Below are 18,649 nucleotides of genomic sequence, written 5' to 3' on the forward strand. Positions count from 1 at the left end.
AAATAGTTGGCTTTCTTGCATAAGAATATTCCTGGTACAGCTTGTACTTTGCCTTCAGTCCTAAAATAATCTATTTCTCCAAGCAACTATTATCTTTATTTATTTACTTATTTTTGAGACAGGGTCTCTCTGTGTAACTCTGGCTGTTCTATGTAAACCAGGCTGACCTTGAACCCATAGAGACCTGCCTGCCTTTGCCTCCTGAGTGCTGGGATTAAAAGCATGCACCAGGATACCCAGCTTTTGGGTTTGTTTTTTAGTGTCAATGGTATTTAGAGACCCAAAATCTATGCATAACGACTTACTGAAGGGCCACTGTTCAAGGCCCTCCCAAAAGAATTACTTCCACGCCTATTTATATCTATATGTATATAGCACATGCCAATAACATCTCCTGTTCCAATTCACTGCCACCACATTTGCCTGATTGATTGATTAATTGATTAAGAGTCTCGTATAGTCCAGACTGGCCTCATCATGAGCTGATGATATTTTTTAAGATTTATGTATTTTATTATATTTTTTTGTACATGAGTGTTTTGCCTACATGTGAGTGCCTGATGTTGGAAGTGGCCAGAAAGAGCCTCAGATCCCATGGGACTGGAGTTACAGATGGGTATCAGCGCTGGGAATCAAATCCAGTTCTGCAAGAGCAACACGCGCTTTTAAGCTCTAAGCTTGTCTCCAGCCCAGCAGCTGATGATCTTGACCTCCTGCTAATGGTCCTGCTCCACTTTTCGAGGACTGCACTTAGGGTGCTGTTAGGAATCAAACCCAGGGCCTGTGCCTACTAGGCAAGCGCTCTACCACCTCACCCATGCCCAGCCCCGGGGTCTCTTTCTTACTTTCTCCTTTTCCACTCATCTAACACTTTTCTCCAATAGAAAAAAAAATGGCTTGTACTTTTCTTATTGGCGTCATCTCTTTGTTTGTGGCTAAGCCTCTGTCTCAGACCTTGAGTCTGCACTGTGTGATTGCTGTGTGCATCCTCCCCATGTGGGCTCTGACAGGGGCTCCTGGCTGCCTCTATGGTGGAGGACCTTATCTCAGGGGCCCTGCTCTTCTTCCTCCCTGCACTCTGCCTCTAGCACACCCTCCTCATCCCTTCCATCCTCTCACTGGAGTCGCCACATCCCACGCCACCCACTACAGCACACAGTGTCCTTGCTCTGCTCCACACGACGGCTTTATCAGTAAATTATTAAGAACCTGGGAAGGGTGGAGGGAGCTCTGAGAATTATAACTGCAACCTGGCGTGGTGGTGCACACCTAGAGTTCCAGGGAGGTGGAGGCAGGGAGAGCTGAAGTTTGAGGCCAGCCTGTGTAGCCTTGACTGTCCTAGACTCGCTTTGTAGACCAGGCTAGCCTTGAACTCATAGCGACCCACCTGCCTCTGCCTCCCAAGTGCTGGGATTAAAGGTGTGTGCCACCACTGCCTGGCTCACTCTTTTATACACAAGGTGTTTTAGTGCTTTTCTTCATGAAAATCTGGTTCTATTTTTTTTTTCTTAGACAGGCTCTTGCTATATAGTGCAGACTCCTGAAAGTTGGGATTACAGGTATGTGATGTAATATCCAGTGAAATTCTAGTTATAGTAACATGTACACAGGCTGGAGTGAGTGGATCTCTGAGTTCAAGGCCAGCCTGGTCTACAGAGTGAGTTCTAGGACAGCCAGGGCTGCATGGAGAAACCCTGTCTAGAAAAACAAAACAAAAGACAAGACAAAAGAAACAAACAAACAAACAACCCTCCCCCCCCAAAAAAAAACCAATGTAAAATTTCAGCTTTTTGTTTGTTTGTTTGTTTTTTGAGGGGTTTTGGCTTTTGGTTTTTAAGGACAGGGTTTCTCTGTATAGACTTGGCTGTTCTGGACTTGATTTGTAGACTGGGCTGGCCTCAAACTCACAGCGACCCACCTGCCTCTGCCTCCCAAGCACAGGGATTAAAGGTGGGAGCCACACACTGCTTGACTAGTTTTCAGCTTTTGTATCACTGTGGCAAAATACCTGATACAACTATCTTCAAAAAAGGAAAGGAGATGTCCACCATCATGGACCGCAGGAACGCTGCTCCCTCCCAGCCAGGCCCCTTCTCAGTCAACTCTCCTCTACCTTTGTAGCATCCCCACCTGGCTGACGTGGTCTAATGACATGAAGTTGCTATTTACAAACTGGCCAAGAAAGGCCGACTCCCTCCCAAATCACTGAGGTCCTGGGGGACACATACGGAGTGCACAAATCCATTTTGTGGCTGGTGATAAGATCTTGAGAGTCCCTAGGTCCAAAGGCCTTGTCCTGGATCTCCCTGAGGATCGGCTCCATTTAATCAAGAAAGCAGTTGCTGTCCACAAGCATCTTGAGAGGAAGAGGAAGGAGGAGGATGCTAATTTCCATCTGATGCTGATAGAGAGCGGACTTCACTGACTGGTTTGCTATTATGAGACTAATGAGGTTGGATTCTCCCACCCAGCCGGAAATACGAGTCATCCACAGCGATGCTGCTCCAGCGGCATACGTTTGCCTTGTGCAAGAAATCACTTTAGTTATTTTATAAGAGGGAAGGTCTGGTGCTTTGGCTGTACACTCCTAGTGACTTAAGAGTCCCCACTGAAACGCCCACAGCAGAAGCCGTTTGTTTATTTACATGACTGTTTGAGACAGCATATCTTTGTGTAGCCCTGGCTGTCCTGGAATCAGCTCTGTACACCAGGCTGGCCTCAAACTCAGAAATCTACCTGCCTCTGCCTCCTGGCATGTAGTGAGTATAAAATAGGACCAATGTTTATTATTAGCCTCCTAATTGTTATGGCGATATTATCTAACCCACTATCACAATCAACACACAGACACCTGATTTTAGAATTGTCTCACCTGTGGCACGGCAGATATTGCTTCCTAGGCTACCTTTGCCTTCCAAGCCCCCATAGTATGGCATCTGTTCTAATCAATTCTCTGCGGGCTGCCTATCATCCGTAATTCCAAAATACTCGGCTCATGTTCTTCATCTCCCACGTAGGCTGATCTGGCCATGCGCTCATCTCCACACTAACCCATCTCAGCAGTGCCCTGCTTCCTTCCTCCCACAAGGCTGTCTTCCCCCTTCCCATGATCCTTCTGTTCCCAAAGCCTTCAAACCGCCCACCTTCCTCCTGCCCTTCTTTTTTATTGGTCAAACAGGACTTATTTCTTAGGCAAGGTTTACACAACAAAGACAGGTATAGTGAGATCTTGGGAACCAATAATTAACATCAGGGTATATATCCTCAAACCAGCCTCTAATTCTGGCATTAAAGGTGTGCAATACCACCTCATAGGCTAAGCTTTTTCTTTCTTTCTTTCTTTCTTTTTTTCCAGTTTGTTTGTTTTTTTAAAGCAGGGCTCCATTTAGTCACACATGCCTTAATCCCAGGAGTTGGGAGGCAGAGGCAGGTAGATCTCTTCAAGTTCCAGGCCAGCTTGATCTACACAGCAAGTTCCAGAATGCTCAGGGCTACATAGAGAGATCCTGTCTCAAGAAACCAACTTCTAAAAAATAAATAAAAATTAAAAATAGCCAGGTTGGGTGATGCATGACAGTACTCCAGCACTCTGGAAGGCAGAGGCAGGTGGATCTCTGTGAGTTCGAGGCCAGCCTAGTCTACAAAGTGAGCCCAGGACAGCCAAGGCTGCACAGAGAAACCCTGTCTGGAAAAACAAAACAAACAAATCAAAAATAAAAGCTGCAAGTCTTGCCTTGCTGAGCCCTAGAGCACTTCTGTGTGGACCCTCTTTGTTTGAGTCTCCCAAGAAATGCCCTCCTTCCAGAAGTATCAAGAATGGTCCTAGAAAACACCATAGTGGGTCTGAAGCTTTAGCTCAGTTGGTAGAGAGCTTGCCTTGCATGTATAAGTCCCAAGTTTCATCTTTTGCACTGCCTTAGCCAGGTGGGCACATGCAAGTAGTCCCAGCACTTTAGAAGATTAGAAATTCACCACCTGGTGGTGGCACACACCTTTAATCCCAGCACTTGAGAGGCAAAGGCAGGCAGATCTCTGAGTTCGAAGCCAGCCTGCTCTACAGAGCAAGTTCCAGGACAGCCAGGACTACACAGAGAAACCCTGTCTTGACAACAAAAAGAAATTCAATCCAGGCATGATTGGGCACACCTTGGAAGAAGAGGCAGGCAGATATGAGTTCAAGGCCAGCCTGGTCTATGGAGTGAGTTCCAGGTCAGCCAGAGCTACACAGAGAAACCCTATCTCAAAAAACCAAAACAAACAAACAAAAAGAGGCCAGGTAGTGGTGCATACCTTTAAGCTCAGCACTGGGGAGGCAGAGGCAGGCAGATGGATCTGAGTTTAAGGCCAGCCTGGTCTACAGCTCAAGTTCCAGGACAGCCAGAGCTACATAGCGAGACCCTGCCTCAAAAACAAAGACAAAGAATAGAAGGACCTACGAGCCAAGAAGTTAAAGTGAGGTCCGGGTCACATTGTTGCACAGGCCTTCCCGGGAATCCAGTTCCATCTACCTGAGTCTCTTTAGTCATCCTCCAAGACCTGAGAGTTTGCAAGAGTGTAGACCCACAGGCTTTCTGTGAAGGCTTGGAGGTCACTGAAGATGGGCCTTGCCTTCAAAATTGGCATTGCCCCTGCTTACAATGAACAATGTCGTACAAAAGAGAGAGACGTGGCGATGTCAGGGTTTACACTGAGGTCTGCTAAGGGAAAACTACTTCCTGGTCAAAGGAATAGAATTGGGGATGAGATGGCTCAGCAGTTAAGAGCACTCGTTCCTCTTACAAGGTTGAGTTCCCAGCACCCTTGTGGACCATCTGTAACTCCGGTTCCAAGAGATCTGATGCCCTATTCTGGCCTGTATTCAGTACATGCATACACATAAAATAAAAATAAAGCTTAAAAACAAAAAAAGCCCCTGGTGTTAAATAGAGACAACATTCTAATTTGTCCTGTTTACAACGCTATCTATATACTACTGTCCCTTCCCTTAGGAGTTAATCCAATGATCTCCTCACCTGAGGAGGGGTCCCCCTCAGAAGAGCTGATTGTACCTGATGACAAGTTAAGACTCTCCTCCATGATATCATGCACTGAGACCGGAAGCTCTTACAGATAACTTTCTTTTCTCTCCTCCTTTCTTAGCTGTCAGCACACTTGTGTTATCCTGGGCATTCTCTGAAGCCCACTCTCCACTTTCTACACTTTTCTTTCTCTCTTTAATTTTTTTTTTTTTTTTTTGAGACAGGGTTTCTCTGTGTAGCCTTGGTGGTCCTGGAGTCACTTTGTAGACCAGGCTGGCCTCAAACTCACAGCAACCCACATGTCTCTGCCTCCTGAGTGCTGGGATTACAGGCATCCACCACAGTGCCTGGCTTCTACATGGTCTTTAATGACCGCCATTGCTGACTCTTACTCAAAAGCATGCCTTTCTTTTTATGTGTTTTCTTGCATGGGTGTGTACCACATGCAAATCTAGTACCTATAAAGATCAGAAAAGCAGATCAGAACCCCCCACAACTGGAGTTACAGATGATTGTGACCATCATATGGATGCTGGGAAGTGAACCCAAGTCCTGTGCAAGAACACAGATTTTTACCCACTGAGCAACCACTCCAGCCCTTGGAAGGCAGGAAGTGACTGCAGTCTGGTTGGGCATCAGCCTCGTTCCTCCACAGCGCTAGCCTGCCCAGCAGAAGAAAGGGACTGAAAGGTGACTCATGAAGTCACACATCTATAGCCCAGTCATGTGGGACGCTGGGGCAATAGGACCATGTCATCCCAGGAGTTTGTGACCAGCCTAGTCAACAGTGGGAACTAGCTCCTGTTGTGATCTTTGTGGCTCCCCAAGTTCTGACACCACAGATGTGCTCTCCTACATGGTGTGTGTGCACATGCCACGGGCTACTAGAGTCATGTTTTTGCTATCTGACTTTCCTGTATGCCTGTCCTGGGGATGGAACTCAGGTAAGTGGGCTTCACAGCCATCTCACTGGCCAACACTTTACTTCTCTAGCCAAACTTGGGGTGGAGATTGAGGCACACGGGGTACGGAACAGCATGAGCTGTTGCTGAACCCTCAGATCTGCCTGGCCCCGTGTCTCTATTGAGATCCGGGAACTTGTGTACAGCTGCTCTGAATGGCAGGATGGGGCCAAGCAGGGGAGCACTGCATCTGGGCGGCAGCGGCTTATTAGTACTCTCCTCAGCACACAAGCCAGTGCCATTTCTTCAGTTATACTCTTTCTCTAGCCGCAACAGTAAAAATCTCAAAGCAGTTCTTGTGTTGACAAATGAAATTGGCAGGTGATGGGGTGAGACTTCAAAGGGCAACGAACCTAACTCTGCCCCCTCCCCCTCCAGCCACCGCAGAGACTGGAGGCCACAAGTCCTCTGCCTCAGTAGAGGAAAACACCTACACACAGAGATTCTATCTTCTCCAGGGGACAGGTGGTTACTTGAAGGAACACAGAGGACAGACAGGAGGTTTAACAGCTATTTTTATTCCCTAGGAACAAAATGCACGAGGAAACTCCAAAAGGAAATAGGTGCACAGATGACAGAATGACACGAAGGTGCCCCGGTTCAGGACAGCACACTGTATAAGGGTCTCTTAAGTGCCACCTGGGGAGAGGTGGGGCCTGTGATGTAGAAAACTTGTTCCCTCTACACAAAGTGACCCAGGGACACCAAAGCCTCCCTCTCAAGAATCGAGGTAGGCAGGAAAGAATGAGAGGGGATTACAGATAACCTGCAAGTGAGCGCAGGAGTCCACGATGGCTGAGACGACCCAGGCTGACTTGGGAGTGAGGGAATCAGCCCCATGCTAACTGGTGGAGCTGGTCAACCTTGCTAAGCCAGGCCCCAGGGCAGTTGTAAGAAATGCTGTTTCTATTCACTCCAAAGGTCCCTGGTCATACTTAGTCAAAAGCCACCCTTTTCTCGGAATATTCATTTATTCCCCCAATTGTAACATAATTCTGTACCTTACAAACCTGATCCTAAGAGAAGACTGGCAAGGGATAAGGAAAAAACTGTCTCACCCTTGCATGCAACAGCTTCCATGGAAGTGAAAACATTAAAGATCAAGGTCCTCTGCTATGTGCTAGGTTGTCCTCGGCGCAGAACACTGCAGAGCACCCCAGTGACTCATCTCTGCATTATAAAATGCCCTCTGGCTGCTCTTCTGCTCTGAGGACGGACTGGAGGCTTGCGTTCCCATCACTGGTCACAGGGAGGTCTCCTGGACAACGTAGGCAGGGCTGCGCGGCTGGTGGACAAGGCTGTCTTCAGCCATCCTCTCTTTGCTGTCATGCAGCGCTCCATTCCTCATCTTCTCTGCAAACAGGTTGGGGACCACGGGAACATCCTGGGAAACACAGAGGACAGAGATGAGGATGGGCAAGGGCAGGCAGAGCAAAGGTGAGGCAGTCCACTTCAGACCTTCCCAGGAGGGAGCCAGGCAGGCCTAGTGTGGGGAGCAGGGAGTGACAGGCTGAGCACAGCAGATGCAGGAGAGTGGTAGAATGGCTGCACAGGACAGCAGGTCTCACCTGGCTGTGGCTTCTCCAGCGAAGCCGCTTCTGGCAGGATAAGGGTAGGAGTGCGAGGAGCTTTGGCAACACAGGGTAAATGGTGCCGGGGTTCAGGGACCGGCCCCGCATTCCCCCTGAAGGCAAAGGTGCTTGTCAGTCAGAGCCCCTCAGAGCAGCAAGCACCCTGCTCTCCCTGTGCTGAGGTCTCAGTCCTCCAGACCACTCAGATGTCAGCAGAGAAGATGACCGGCTACTGCTGACCCTCCGTGTCCCAAGGGCAGGGTCCCACCTCCCCCAGACTAAAAAGTCCCTGTCAGCTCCTCGTTTTTTCTGTGTGGCAATCCCATGCCCTCACCGGTGAGCAGACTGACAATCAGGCCCACTACGACGACTGTGGTAGAGTTGTGCGCACTGTACCATAAATAGGACAGGGAGTAGAGCCGCTGCAGTCCTGTGGGCCTGGGGGGAGAGGAAAAGACAGTGAGCAGTACTTTGGCAGGGCATTCTTCAGGCACTTTGAGCCACCCACCTACCTACAAGGTCTCAGAACCCAACCTAACCCTGCTTATGGCCTATGGTGACCCCCGCCCCCTTAGAAAACTGAGCTACCACCCAAGGAGAAAGAGTGAGCCCTGCCTCACTTGGATAGTGTGGTGGAAGGCATCAGAGTGGTCACAGTGGCGATGGTCAGATTGCTGGGCAGGAAGGAGCTGGACCCATTAAGGGGAGGGGACGCCACAGCAGAACTCATCCTGCTCACTATGCTCCCGATGCCGATCCAGAAGGCCATGGTGAGTCCAGCCAACAGGCCGATGATGGCACCCTGCCCAGAGACACCGTCAACTCTCCTGTCACAGGCCAACCACAGACCTTCCCAGCAGCCCAGTTCCATCCACATGCATATCTGAGGAGCCAGATGAGCCACTCACAGGAGGGTTGGCACATGGAAAGAACATCCCAAGGCAGAAGAGGCCCAGCAGTGGCCCTCCAACCATGCCAAAGATGCTGAGTGCCGCCTAAAGTTGATGGAAACAGAGAAAAGAACACACAGGGTCAGAGACTCCAGCCTCAATGTCCAGTGACATCAGCTGCTGATTTCTTCCAGAGCAGACATGGTTGTGGGCTCTGGGCTCTGAGGCAGAACTCTAGGTCTCTCTATGCTAACAACATCCTAGAAATGACACTGGGGCTCCTGGTCACTTGAGAGTCTGTTTATAGTTAAAGGCTAAGAATTTATGGGGCTAGTGAGATGGCTCAGGGGATAAAGGTGCTTGCTGTCAAGGCTGACAGCCTCAGTTCAATGTCCAGGACCCACACGGTGCAAGGCAAGAGCCTCCACTTGAATACTAGCATGAGCATCCACACACAGGAAATAACTAAATGTACTTTGCTTTTTTTGATTTTTTTCAAGACAGAGCTTTTTTGTATATAGCCCTTGCTGCCCTGGAACTAGCTCTGTAGACCAGGCTGGCCTTAAATTCAGAGATCCATCTGTCTCTGCCTTCCAAGTGCTGGGATTAAAAGGTATGCACCAAAAGCTGGTCGTGGTGGTACACACCTGTAATCCCAGCACTGGAGGCAAAGGCAAGTGGATCTCTGTGAGCCCAGCCTGGTCTACAAAGTGAGTCCAGGACAGCCAGAGCTATAACACAGAGAAACCCTATCTTGAAACCCCCATTCCCCACACCCCCTCACAAAAAAAATGTATGCATCACCAAGCCCAACTTAAAGGTAATTAGATCCCTCTCAAAACATATGTCTTCATTTCCTGTTTCAAACATACCCTCCCACCCCCTGCCAAGAGCTTCTTTCTCGTCTCCACAATCACTACCTGGAGCACTGATCCCAGATAAGAAGAAATATAGGCCATTCCCAGGCATAGTAGTCCATAGGCAAAGGCTGGAAGAAACAAGGGAGGAAATAAATTGATGAGCAACACACCCTCCAACCAAACTGCCACGTCTGTACCCCCCTCCCCAGCCCTGGCTACTCTGACCTCAGCCAGAGACCCTCGTTCCTGCATGCAGTACATGATGAAGGCTGTGTGCTGCATGAGGCACATGCTGAGGCCAGGACAAACAATCTCAGAAGAGCGCTAACAGTGGTCAGGGTCTATCTCAAAATAAACAAGACTTAAGAGCAGCCCTACCAAGGATTCGAGAAAGCATGATGGCGCGGGTTTCGGTCAACTCAGGGAACCAAGGCTGGACCAGGTCTTCCATCGTGACAGTTGCCAGTGAATTGAATGCTGAGGATATGGTGCTGCAGGAGGGCAAGGAGACGTTCTGGGTCGGCTCTGAGAGCCAGGAAAGGCAGAGCTAAGGACGCTACACAGGCATAAAGATAAGACACCACCCTGTCCATAGCCCAGGCTACCCCAGAGGTTTGAAGGCAAGCCTTTTCTGATGAAAGTACAGATTTGACCAAGTAGATGACTGATACTGTCAAACGAAAGTTTGTCTTGGGAGAAGCTAAACTGTGCCCTGCCATCCAAGACAGATGGGCACACTGTTCCAGCTGCAGGAGTACCTGAGGGATCCACTGAAGAGGCAGGCAACGAAGAGCCCAGGCAGCCCTGGCATGTCCTTCAGGAGGTCCATCACAAAGTAGAGGACTAACTGAAAGCACAACAGAGCACTCAAAGCAACACCACCTTCTGCTTCTGTGTGGAGAAGCCCCTGGACACACCCTTGCCAACCCAGAACCTGGGTGCACCAGGAAGGGGAGCCAGACATGAAGGCATCTGCCTCAAGTAGGGAGAAAATGGCCTCTGAACAGCAACCACACACAGCCCAATCAAGGCCACCTCTGATGAGCAGTGTGACGTCAGCATGCTGCCTACCTCACCAAACCTGTCTTCCATAAAATGAGGCTATTGGGAAGCTTAGATGAGAGCAGGCAGGTAACAGTTTCCAACAGAGCATGAGGGGAGTTGGTATCAGTTGGTCCCCACCCACGTAATGGGGTGATTAGATACGATGGAGACTGGAATCTGACATGCTAGACAGCTGGGAACTCAGGGCAGCAAAGAACTATTCATCTGTTTTTTTCCAGTTCAGCCACACAAATGCTCTGCTTAGGGACCCAGACTAGCTTCTCATGAGCACAAGAAGGCGGCAGAGTGGGCTTCTCACCTGGTCAGGGGCTGCTTGCTCTTGCTGGGGGCTCATATTATATTCCTTATAATAGGCAAACATGACCAGGCCAATGAGGCAACTCAGACAGAGGGTCACTTGCTGGCAGGGGAACACTGCATAGCAGGAGCTGCAAGAGACCGAGATGACATTAACAGACTCTTACACATGACCGTCTGAACTCCATAAAGTCCCCAGTAATGGTTGGGCACCCTGAATCCTATCCCATCCCACTGCCTTTAGGGAAGCCCTTCCCAAGTGCTTTCTCCAAACCTTCCCATCCCTGCACTCACAGCACAGCAGCCTTCTCTGAGTGGGAACTGAGGTAGCGCTGCACTTGAGCCTGATTCACTCCATACAAGGAAAGCATCATAAAGACACCCCCAAAGGCCAGAGTCCAGAAAGTATGACGCACAAAGGGGTCGGGATCCAGCCTGTAATAAAAATACTACCTGGTGAGCAAGGTGCGGTGCACACCTGAGGTGCACTGGGGAGGCTGGGGGTCCAGGACAACCAAGACTACGCAGAGAAACCCTGTCTTGGAAAACAAACATAACAAAACTACCTGGTCACTGCCATAGCCAAGATGCTCATCTCTATGGTAAGAGAGGTCAGTGAAGAACAAGACTGAGCCACCACCTCTAGGCCGAGAGCATGACAGAAGGCACGGAGCCAGGGGACTCAAGGGGTGGCTCAGGAAGGCTCGCCTCATCTCAGGCATGCATCAAGGCACTGTCCCGGCCTATAAATACCAGCCAGACCCCCACCACCACCTTTCTCCCTATTTGGGGTTTGCTAGCTTTCTGCTTACAGACCAGGCTCTGAAATGGACTCAGCCTCTAGGTGCTATAGATACCAGTCAGGGAAAAAGCACATACTTACTCAAGTTTAGCGATGTGACCATGCTTGGAAGCCACATCCCAGACATGCCCTAAGCCACCCACTCTGACCGATCCTACAATGATGACCACCAGCTGCCCTAGGAACATGACCAGGGTTTGAAATACATCTGTCCAGATGACAGCCTTCAGCCCACCCTGCAGGAAAAACAGTATCTGTCAAAAATGTCAAGTCAGCCAAAGGAGGTGGACACTACACCACCAAGAAAGCCCTTGCACGGTCCTGAAACTGCTGGAGTCACTGCACTTTCTACTTTCATAGCCCACACTTATCTTTTCCACCCTGCCCCATCCTGAAACTTCATCCCTTTCTTGTGTCTGTTATGCTATCCCTTTTCCTTTTCCCATCTTCCTGCCATTATCCCAGGAACTACTGAAATTACCAGTGCAGTGTAGATGTTGCAGACGATTCCTAGGGCCAGCACAGACAGCCATAGATCAAATCCAGTCACTGTAAACAGATAAAAGTCACACTCCTCTCTCTAGAAGGTCTTTCAGGGAAGCCTTGCTGAGGGTAGCTACTCAAATCACAGAGAAGAGCTGGTGGTGGTGCCCCATGCCCTTAATCCCAGCATTCTGGGAGACAGAGACAGGTGGGTCCCTGAGAGTTTAGCCTGGACTATATAGCAAAGTGCCAGAACAGCTGGCTACATAGAGACTTTGTCTCAAAAAACAAACAAAGATCCACCATAAAAATGAGGCAATTCATCACTAAAGATCGAATAAATCATTCCTCAACATGAGGAAAAACATTTTCATAGCGTCACTGAAATGCTGATTAACTAGTTCAGGTGTGGCATGGTAATGTTTGGTCAGCTGAAGTGAACCAAGTCTACTTCTGCCACAGGCACAGACCAACCCTAGGGCACAGTCAATGGCTCAACTCTCAAGGTCAGACTGTTTGTAGTATTCTACCCTCTCTGCCCTCCTAAGGCATTTTCCCAGTCGGCCTCCTCACCTGCATTGAGGGCCAAAGACGGTGCATAGAGAGCAACTCCCATGTAGATCACCTGTAGGTTATGGGAGAGGATGTAAGGGGGTAAGAGACGCAGGTGGACTTCACCTGGGCTCACTTCCCTCACTTCTCCCAACACCTGACTTGCCACCACTGTCACATCTTCAGTGGCACTGGATAGGATGTCATCAGGGATTTGGCCACATTGTCACTGATAGGCATTTTAATCCTGTCAGTTTGAGAGCAAGGAAAGCTCCTCCCACTTCTGGAGCCTGAGTTCAGCTCCCCTCCCACGTCCCAGGCTATTTCCATACTATTCCACTTACCATCTGAAAGATGAAGGTCACAGTCCCACAGATCCGCACTGCTTTATTAAAGCGGAGCTCCAGGTACTAGGAAGTACAAAGAATGTACATATCCTTTATGGCATGGTGTTTCTGGACCCCAACCCTCACAATACATAGACTCTTTCCTCAAGAGGCCTAGTAACACAAGGGGATGGAGATCCAAAGCATATACTCTAGACCCCCTAAGCCTGGCACTCTCCTGCCCCTCCCCCATGTTAACTCCTCCTGGGAAGAAGGGAGGACCTGGGTGCAGTTATTCTTTAGGTGGAAGTGTCCAGGCTCCCAGCCTCTTCTTGGTGGCAGTCACCCTGCTTACCTCATAGGCGCTGGTCAGATGCAGGCGGTAGAAGACAGGGATGAAGATGTGTGCAGGGATCAGTAGTCCCAGGAAGTAGGAGCACCCCAGGAACCAATACTGGGTTCCAAATCGGTAGATCTCAGCTGGTGCCCCCAGGATGGCCACGGCTGACTGGAAGGTGGCCAGTAGGGACAGTGCCACTGGAAGGCAGCCCATTTTGCGGTCTGCCATAAGCAGCTCACCGACAGTATGGCGGCCCCAGCCACGGCAAGCATGATAGAGCCCGATGACGAGGGAGAGGAGCAGCAACAGGCCGAACACCACATAGTCCACAACAGAGAAGGTGGAGCTAACCCTGTTGCTGTCTGAGGCTGTGTGGAAGGAAGCTGTAGTGCTCTCCCCAGCACTCATCCTCACCGTGCCTGTGTTTTGCCCCAACTTGAGACTCCTGGGCTCTCAGCGGTCACTTGAGTGAGCAGGTACAGGCAAATGACTCCAGGCTGGTTCCTGGCTATGTTTCACAGCTTTCCTCTTCCACCCATCGACATGGTCCAGGGGGAGCTAGAAGAATTCACCTCTCAGTCAAGCCTACCCTGCCCCCATGGCTGGCCACCTACAGGCTTTAGACCTGTCATGGCCAAACTCAGACTAGCCAGCCAACACAGTGGTGACTGCCTGGAAGGCATGGGGTAGGCTTGTTCAATGGGAGGGAGGGAGATAGCAGCAGAGCTGAGACAGACACAAGACAGGAACTTGGCCAGGACCTTTGGGTGTGCAGCTATGAAATTCAAGACCTTTCTTGTTTCTCCACCCAAGTAGTAAAATAAAAATCAACTCTAGCCTAATTTTCTTCATATAATCCCCTACTTCCATTTGCAGGCACAGACCCAGTCACTACAATGTATTGAGCCAGCAGAGCCCAGCCTGGCGCCACAGCCCAGCAGGGAAGAAATGGAGACTATTGACAGTAGAGTTTCCCCTATTCACCTTAGTTCCACCTCGCTGAGGTGTCATCCCTCTCACTAACCAGGGAGCTCACCTCCCTGACAGCTTCACGCCCCATTCAAAACATCAGCAGCCCAGTCATTCTGTACCCCTCTCTTTCTTTTGGGATTAAAGGCATGTGCCACCACTGCCCAGGTGTACCCCTTCCTAAATATCCCTAATATCACTAGAGAAACCCTACCTGCTAGACACACCAGTCAAGAGTGGTTCTGGTCAGAGTGGTAGGATTCAAAACTGAGACAGACAGGGCCTGCAGAGATATTCAGTGCTTAAGAGTACTTGTTCTTGTAGAGGACCTAGCTTCTATTCCCAGCATCCATATGGCAGCTCACAAGCATCTGTAACTCCAGTTCCAGAGGATCTGACTCCCCCTTATGCCCTCTGTGGCATGCAGCACACATGTGGTACATGCATGCATTCAGGCAAAACAGCCATATACACAAACAACTCTTTAAAATAGCAAGATAGACAAGGTGATGGGGCACTGTAAAGCAGCCAAAAGAGTCAAGGGCAGGACTCCAGGACTTCAGAAAAGACAGAACTAGCAGTAAGGTGAACAGCAAGCAAGGGATGTAAGTGGTCCCAACCATTCTGCTGAAAACAAGACACATACCTGGAGAAGCAATCCCTGTTCTGAGGCAGAGCTGCCCGGAGCAGGACAGAGGTAGAGTCTCCGATTCTGTTAGCTGAGGAGAGAGCAAGAAGTGGAGTTACAGAAAAGCACAGGTGCTATTTGTTCTGGGCTCACCAGGGAGCCAAGCACTGTGCCTGAAGTGGGCCTTATCACCATATGTGCCCCACTCAACCCTGGGGCTCCAGAGAGCTCATACTCAGCAGCATTCTTAGATGGATTAGGCTCTGAGCCTAAACCACTCTTTGGCACCCTGTGTGCTAGGCTGAGTTAGACAGGAGTTGCCTAGAGAAGACTCGGAAAGTTGCTTTTCTAACGCCACACAGAAAGGTGGTAACTCTAAGAATATGCCACAATCTTTAGAAGAACAAAGATGAGATCACACGATTCAGCGCAAAGCACTCATTTCACACAGTAACACACAAAGGCCCAGATCACTCAAGCTCACTCTTTCCCAGTGTGTGCGCTTGTATGTATGTGAGCAGATCCATGAGTACGTGGAAGCTACAGGCTGCGTCAGGTATCTTCCTCGGCCACTTTCCAGGCAGGGCTTCCCGAGCCGCTGACAGAGGTCTATGGGCAACAGCCATGCTTTGGTCTTCATACTTAGGTGGCAAGCCCTTGACCCACGGAGCTACCCCCTCGCCTCTCAAGTAACCCTTCTAAAAGCACAACTAACTATCAAAGGCAGCATTAGGAACCTAGGCCTAGAGAGTCCTCATCCATCCTACTCTTCCAAGTGTCTTCCAAGCCTGTCTTCAAAAGCAATTCCCTAGAAGCACTCACTGGCACAGAGGGGACACCAGAGAATGCCACGCATTTATAAAGCCTAACTTACGACAGTTGGCATTCTCTGAATACAGGCAGAAGTGGTGGCACACGCCTTTAACCCCAGCACTCAGGGAGGCAGAGGCAGGTGGATCTGTGTGAGTTCAAGGCCTACAAAGCAAGTCTAGGACAGCCAAAGCCACACCGAGAAACCCTGTCTTGAAAAACCAAAACATTCTCTGAATACCTGCTGTGTGAGCAGTAAGTAAAGTGCGTTATTGTCACTAGTTCATATTTTTGTCCCTTCAAAGAAATCAGCCACACCTTAGATCCTATCTAGTACCCTTCCTAGGTGCTAAATTCCCAGCTTATAGCAGCCTAGATGGCTCTTCCTAATAGATTATGGCTCTTATCTATCTAGTATGGGTCACTACACTTTGAGACCCCACCTTTCTAAACCCAACACGTTCTTCTCTAAGTTCTATAAACACAAGCAACTTCCTCTGTTTTGTGTGTTGGTTGCTGTAGACTCTTCTATCCTGCATAAGCACAGGATAGCCAGGTGGTGGTGGCACACCCCTTTAATCCCAGCACTTGGGAGGCAGAGGCAGGCGGATCTCTGAGTTCGAGGTCAGCCTGGTCTACAGTGGAAGTTCTAGGACAGCCAAGGCTACACAGAGAAACCCTATCTAGAGAGAGAAATCCTGTCTGGAGAGATAAAAATAAAAGAGGGGAGTGTCTGAGCTCAGGTCACATGTCCTACTGTCACAAATGCTAGTCTCTAGATCAAGAATCCCAACAGGGCTGGGCATGGTGCCCATGCCTTTAATCCCAGCACTTGGAAGGCAGAGGCAGGTGGATCACTGTGAGTTCGAGGCCAGCCTGGTCTACAAATAGAGTCTAGAACAGCCAAGGCTACAGAGAGAAACCCTGTCTCAAAAAAAACAAAACAAACAACAACAACAACAAAGAATCCCAACAGGGATGCCCCAGGCCTTTGTATATTGTAACACCTTGATAAGCTATCACTCTTTGGCAAACTGTCACTGCTATGAGATGATGAAAACTAGACTAGAAGGGTGGTAGTGGCACACGCCTTTAATCCCAGCACTAGGAGGCAGAGGCAGGCAGATCTCTTGAGTTCAAGGCCAGCCTGGTCTATAGAGTGAGTTCCAGGACAGCTAGGGCTGTTACACAGAAAGAAAGACAAGAAAACTTCTATAGGCTAATCTTATAATCCTAGCACACAGGGGGCAGAGACAGATGGATCTCTATGAATTCCAGCCCAACCAGAGCTACATAGTGAGACCTTGTCTCAAAATAAAAACACCAAGGGTTTGGGGGGGTGGGGTGGGAGTTGGTCTCTGGATTGACTGGGTCCCTCTATTTGTTTCCTTATTTGCATATAAGGCACCAAGAATCCTCTAGGATGGAGGAAGAAGCTCTAAGCAGACAGGAAAATGCCAACCCAGTAACACAGCCTTCATTTCACATGATCCAGTTCTAGGAAAAGAACAGTGGCTTTCCAAAAACTCCCCTGATTCACACCAACAAACAGGTCTATCTCAGAGTAGTAGCCAAAAGAAAGCCAAATTATTTTACTAAGTAAGGTCCCCCTCTTAAAAAGCCTGGCTGTAAGCAGGGCATTGTGGAACACGCCTTTAATCCCAGCACTAGGGGAGGCAGAGGCAGGCAGATAGATCTCTGAGTTCAAGGCCAGCCTGGTCTACAAAGTGAGCCCAGGACAGGCAAGGCTACACAGAGAAAAACCAAAAAAGGAAAAAAAAAAAGTCTCACTGTAGTCATATACTGCACTGGGTTGCAGTGAAAGGTACTGAGGGTTTGTGGGTTTGTTTCTTGTAGTACTGGGGACCAAATGACTAGGAAATCACTGGCTCACAGCGCTAAATCCACACCTTTTCCCTCTGAAATGTAAGGGAACACCTGCAGGGCCAACTGCCACCTACATCTAGGGTTTAAAATTCCTCAAGAGCTAAATTGCCTTTCTCACTAAAACAAAACATTCTAGTAGCTAAATGTATTAATAAAGGTAAACTCAGGATTTCCAGGCAGATACTGGGCATGTAGAAAGGAAAACACAGACATGTTACTAAGATGAACTCAAACTGTCTTTGGTGACCTTTTGAGGGGTCCTCACCAAGACCAATAGTTGTCCCCTTAGGTGTGAGGGGTCTCTCCCAGCGCCCTTCCAGTCAGGACTCCAGGCACTCTGCGGAAGCGCTACCTTGCCTAGCTTCGGTGGTTCGTCCAGGACTACCAAAGTTCCTTCGTTCTTTCCCAAACCAGCATTGTTCTATTCCTGGGAAAGCAAAGAAAATGAGTTAGGAAAACGTCTTTCCCGCTTCACCTCGGTGCCCGGGCTCCAGAACACTGCGCAACATTAAGGTGAAGGGTTCCCAGGCTGGCTCGTGTCCTCCTACCAGCGTTTGCCCTTCGCCCTCGGATCTCCGCTCCTCCATCACCCTTACCCTCTTTCCGCTCAGTTTTCCTCTTCTCTCCACACGTGGCGAACCCACCACTTTGCGCTAGCATTTAAGACTGTCCCCAAAGCCCACGCTGAGAGGCTCACCCCGCCCCGCCCCTCCCAGCTCCGCCCCTACCGCCCCCAGGCGGCTGAACCCAGCCTCTGGGCCCCTTGCCCAATCCCCGCCTCGCCCCGCACACCCCACCCCGGCCCGGCCCGGCCCACCTGCGAGATCTACACACGTGGGTAGCTGGCCCGCCGGCAGGCCCGGCCCGCAGCGTCCGGCTCGGTGACAGCGGGACCCCGCCCCCCGCCCGCCCTGGTCGCCGCGCCGCCATGTTTACTCAGGGCGGATGAAGCGGCCGGGCAGTCCGCACCGGGCTGAGGCACCTTGCAGTAGGCTCAAAGCAACTAAGCGGTGACTGGAGAGGCCTGCGCCACAGAAGATTGGAGAGATGGTGGGTCTGCCCACCGCCGACATGAGCCCAGAAACCCGTGAGCAGCCCAAGCCCTCTAGCAAACTAGGCCACGCCCCGCGGCGCCTGCAGGGGGCTGATTAGGCCACGCCCCAGAGTGTCAGGATTTACAAGGCTAGGC

The 18,649-nt window shown here is 49.9% G+C and overlaps 1 protein-coding gene across 1 annotated transcript; it reads right to left on the reverse strand.

The window, feature by feature from the left end:
• Nucleotides 1–6,797: 6,797 nt before the first annotated feature.
• Nucleotides 6,798–13,718, reverse strand: Slc5a6 (solute carrier family 5 member 6). The gene is made up of 15 exons (XM_051140562.1): nucleotides 13,182–13,718; nucleotides 12,845–12,910; nucleotides 12,522–12,573; nucleotides 11,947–12,014; nucleotides 11,547–11,701; nucleotides 10,958–11,098; nucleotides 10,665–10,794; nucleotides 10,060–10,148; nucleotides 9,680–9,792; nucleotides 9,362–9,429; nucleotides 8,460–8,546; nucleotides 8,172–8,353; nucleotides 7,886–7,989; nucleotides 7,549–7,664; nucleotides 6,798–7,364 (listed from the first exon to the last, which is right to left on the reverse strand). Exons 1-15 carry the CDS (start codon nucleotides 13,572–13,574, stop codon nucleotides 7,224–7,226), a joined length of 1,905 nt encoding a protein of 634 aa, XP_050996519.1. The 5' UTR covers nucleotides 13,575–13,718; the 3' UTR covers nucleotides 6,798–7,223.
• Nucleotides 13,719–18,649: the final 4,931 nt, after the last annotated feature.

The sequence above is a fragment of the Acomys russatus genome, chromosome 1, assembly GCF_903995435.1.
Source record: "Acomys russatus chromosome 1, mAcoRus1.1, whole genome shotgun sequence".
In the NCBI taxonomy this organism is placed as follows: Eukaryota; Metazoa; Chordata; class Mammalia; order Rodentia; family Muridae; genus Acomys; species Acomys russatus.

Excerpts from the sequence above, each read along its gene's own strand:
- Slc5a6 (XM_051140562.1), bottom strand. The coding sequence starts at position 13,574 with ATGAGTGCTGGGGAGAGCACTACAGCTTCCTTCCACACAGCCTCAGAC. Across the intron at positions 10,149-10,664 it reads AGCAAGCAGCCCCTGACCAG|TTAGTCCTCTACTTTGTGAT; the intron begins GTGAGAAGCCCA and ends TTGTGCTTTCAG. Across the intron at positions 7,665-7,885 it reads GATTGTCAGTCTGCTCACCG|GGGGAATGCGGGGCCGGTCC; the intron begins GTGAGGGCATGG and ends CTTTGCCTTCAG.